Here is a 3019-nt window from a genome sequence, read left to right as displayed (position 1 = left end):
AGGGCCCGGGCGTCCGAGCCCCCCGGTCCTCCTGGAAAGCGCGAGGGGTCCCTGTCCCGTCCTCCCGGTCCCCTCCTGCATCCCGGGACACAGAACATCCCGGGACACAGAACATCCCAGGCCTGTCCCGCTCCCTGCGCTGCCCCCATCAGCACCGCAGACAGTGCCGGGCCCAGGCGTCCGGGGCTGTGCCGCTGGACGGAGCCAGAACCCCCCCCGGACCCTCCCCACGCCGGGATGTCTCCTAAGGAGGCGCTGCTGGAAACAGAACAAGGCACCAACACCGGGGATTCCGTACAAAAATACACGGGAAAGTACAAAAATGTGGGAGGMATCAGAGCAGCGGAGGGGCCCGGCGAGGCTCCGGCCCTGGCTCCGGTTCTGGTCCCGGTTCCGGCTCCGGTGGGACTCAGTCAAGCGGGATGTGCACGGAAGCGAGCGCCTCCACGGCCCAGGCCGGGTAGCGCTGCCGCGATCCGTAGCGGACGCGCATGAAGTCGCGGACGAAGGCCGGGAAGCGGCCGGCCAGGATGCTCTCCCGCATGGAGCGCATGAGGCCGAGCTGCGGGGAGGCGCCAGGGCGGGCGGCTGCAGGCGCCGCGCGTCCCCGCTCCCGCCACTGCCGTGTCCCCTTCCCGTCCCAGTGTCCCCTTCCCGTCGTGGTGTCCCCTTCCCGTCCCAGTGTCCCCTTCCCGTCGTGGTGTCCCCTTCCCCTCGTGGTGTCCCCTTCCTGTCCCAGTGTCCCCTTCCCCTCGTGGTGTCCCCTTCCCATCACAGTGGCCCCTTCCCATCCTGGTGTCCCCTCCCCATTGCGGTGTCCCCTTCTCATCGCATTGTCCCATTCCCGTCATGATGTCCCCTTCCCGTGCCGGTGTCCCATTCCCATTGCAATGTCCCCTTCCCGTCCTGGTGTCCCCTCCCCATTGCGGTGTCCCCTTCCCATCCCCGTTGCCATGTCCCTTTCCCATCATGGTGTCCCCTTCCTGTCACGGTRTCCCCTCCCCATCACGGTGTCCCCTTCCCATTGCGGTGTCCCCTTCCCATCCCCATTGCCATGACCCCTTCCTRTCACGGTGTCCCATTCCYGTCATGATATCCCCTTCCYGTCCCGGTGTCCCCTCCCCATCACGGTGTCCCCTTCCCATTGCCGTTGCCATGTCCCCTTCCCGTCACGGTGTCCCATTCCCGTCATGATGTCCCCTTCCCATTGCGGTGTCCCCTTCCCATCACAGTGTCCCCTCCCCATCGCAGTGTCCCCTCCCCATCGCGGTGTCCCCTCCCCATGCCGGTGTCCCCTCCCATCGCGGTGTCCCCTGTCCCCGTCGCGGTGTCCCCTCCCGGTCGCGGTGTTCCCTCCCCATCGCGGTGTCCCCTCCCGGTCGCGGTGTCCCCTCCCGGTCGCGGTGTCCCCTCCCGGTCGCGGTGTCCCCTCGGCGCACACCTGGTAGGCCACGTTGTGCACGGTGAGGTGGTGCAGGGCGGCCGTGTTGCTGCGCAGCAGCGCGTGCAGGAACGCGCGGCTGTACCTGTGCGGGCACGGGCACGGTGACGGGGGGACACGGGCGCACCGTGCCCCCCCCGGGGTCCCCACGCACCCCCGGCACGTGGGGCAGCCGCAGTTCTCGTCGATGGGGCGGAAATCCTTGGCAAACTGCTTGTTCTTGAGCTGCAGGGAGCCCCAGGGCACCAGGGCCGAGCCGAAGCGCTGCGGGGAGCGGGAGAGCGGCATTCCCGGCGCATCCCGGCGCATCCCGGCGCRTGCCGGCGCATCCCGGCTCTCCGCTTACCGCCGTCCGCGTGGGGAAGACGCAGTCGAACATGTCGCAGCCCAGGGCGACGCAGACCACGAGGTCGGTGTCGTAGCTGGGACGAGCCGGGTGGGATGATCCAGGCGGGATGATCCAGGCGGGACGAGCCGGGCGGGATGTGGAGCCGGGAGGGATGAGCCAGCCGCCTCGCCCAGCTCCCCACATCCCGCAGCTCCCCGCATCCCGGGGCAGCCCGCAGCTCCCCGCAGCTCCCTCATTTCCCTGTCTCCCAGCTCCCTGTATCCCAGGGTTCACTCCGGTTTGCTGCATCCCAGGACATTCGCCAGCATCCCACATCCCAGCACATCCCTGCGTCCCAGAGTAACCTGCATCCCAGCACATCCCACAGCTCCCTGTATCCCAGGGCATCCCGCAGCTCCCTGTATTCCAGGGCTTCCCGCAGCTTTCCCCTCCTGCTGCATCCCGAGTGCTCTGGGAAGCTGTGGGAAGTCGCGGGAAGCTTTGGGAAGCCGCTCCGGCTCCTACCCGACTCCCATGAGGTAGCGCGGCTTGTCCGGCGGCAGCCGCTCCGTGCAGAGCTTCACCGTGCGCCAGAACTGGCCCTTGTCCTCGCCGCCGCTCAGGCCGCCGATGGCGAAGCCGGGCACGTCCCGGCGCGTCATCTCTGCCGGGAATTGGGAATGGGAATGGGAGCGAAACGGGGAGCGGGAGGAAGACAGGGAGCGGGAGATGGGCAGGGGAGGAAGGTGGAGAACGGGAGCGAAATGGGAATGGGAGGAAGATGGGGAGTGTCCGACAAAGAGTGGGAGATGGGGAATGGGAGCATGAAGGGGAAGAGAAGGAAAATGAGGAATGGGAGAAAGGCAGGGAATGGTGGACAGGGAGTGGGAGAYGGAGAACAGAAAAAATGGGACAGAGTGGAAAGATCATGAGAAATCTGGTTAAGATGTGGAACAGGAAGAGGAAATAAGGCAGGAAGGAGATGGGAAGAGGGAGGGAGGTGGGGAATGGCAGAGGGAATAGGAGGCTCCAGGAAGCAGGAAGGAGGTGGGAATGGCAGAGGGGACAGAGACTCTGGGAAGCAGGAAGGAGATGGGAATGGCAGAGGGGACGGAGGCTGCGGAGAGCAGGAAGGAGGTGGGAATGGCAGCGGGAGCGGAGGCTCCGAAGGAGGTGGGAATGGCACAGGGGATGGAGGCTCCGGGGAGCAGGAAGGAGGTGGGAATGGCAGCGGGAGCGGAGGCTCCGGG

The 3019-nt window shown here is 66.8% G+C and overlaps 1 protein-coding gene across 1 annotated transcript; it reads right to left on the bottom strand.

Moving 5' to 3' along the window:
* Positions 1 to 366: 366 nt before the first annotated feature.
* On the bottom strand, positions 367 to 2435 carry QTRT1 (queuine tRNA-ribosyltransferase catalytic subunit 1). Its single transcript, XM_026049909.1, has 5 exons — positions 2295 to 2435; positions 1788 to 1863; positions 1596 to 1705; positions 1442 to 1526; positions 367 to 562 (listed from the first exon to the last, which is right to left on the bottom strand). The coding sequence occupies exons 1-5, from the start codon at positions 2429 to 2431 to the stop codon at positions 410 to 412; spliced, it is 561 nt and encodes a 186-aa protein (XP_025905694.1). The 5' UTR covers positions 2432 to 2435; the 3' UTR covers positions 367 to 409.
* Between the last annotated feature and the right edge of the window lie 584 nt (positions 2436 to 3019).

The sequence above is a fragment of the Nothoprocta perdicaria genome, unplaced genomic scaffold (assembly GCF_003342845.1).
Source record: "Nothoprocta perdicaria isolate Ctin4 unplaced genomic scaffold, notPer1 scaffold_628, whole genome shotgun sequence".
Lineage (NCBI taxonomy): Eukaryota > Metazoa > Chordata > Aves > Tinamiformes > Tinamidae > Nothoprocta > Nothoprocta perdicaria.
The sequence above is the reverse complement of the archived record's forward strand: the minus strand, read 5'-3'. Positions and strand labels throughout refer to the sequence as shown.

What these genes read in the sequence shown, in the direction of transcription:
- QTRT1 (XM_026049909.1), bottom strand. Translation starts at nt 2,431, where the DNA reads ATGACGCGCCGGGACGTGCCCGGCTTCGCCATCGGCGGCCTGAGCGGC. An exon ending in CGCTACCTCATGGGAGTCGG is followed by an intron (nt 1,864 to 2,294) that starts GTAGGAGCCGGA and finishes GGCTCGTCCCAG; the next exon opens with CTACGACACCGACCTCGTGG. An exon ending in TGCACAACGTGGCCTACCAG is followed by an intron (nt 563 to 1,441) that starts GTGTGCGCCGAG and finishes GCCTCCCCGCAG; the next exon opens with CTCGGCCTCATGCGCTCCAT.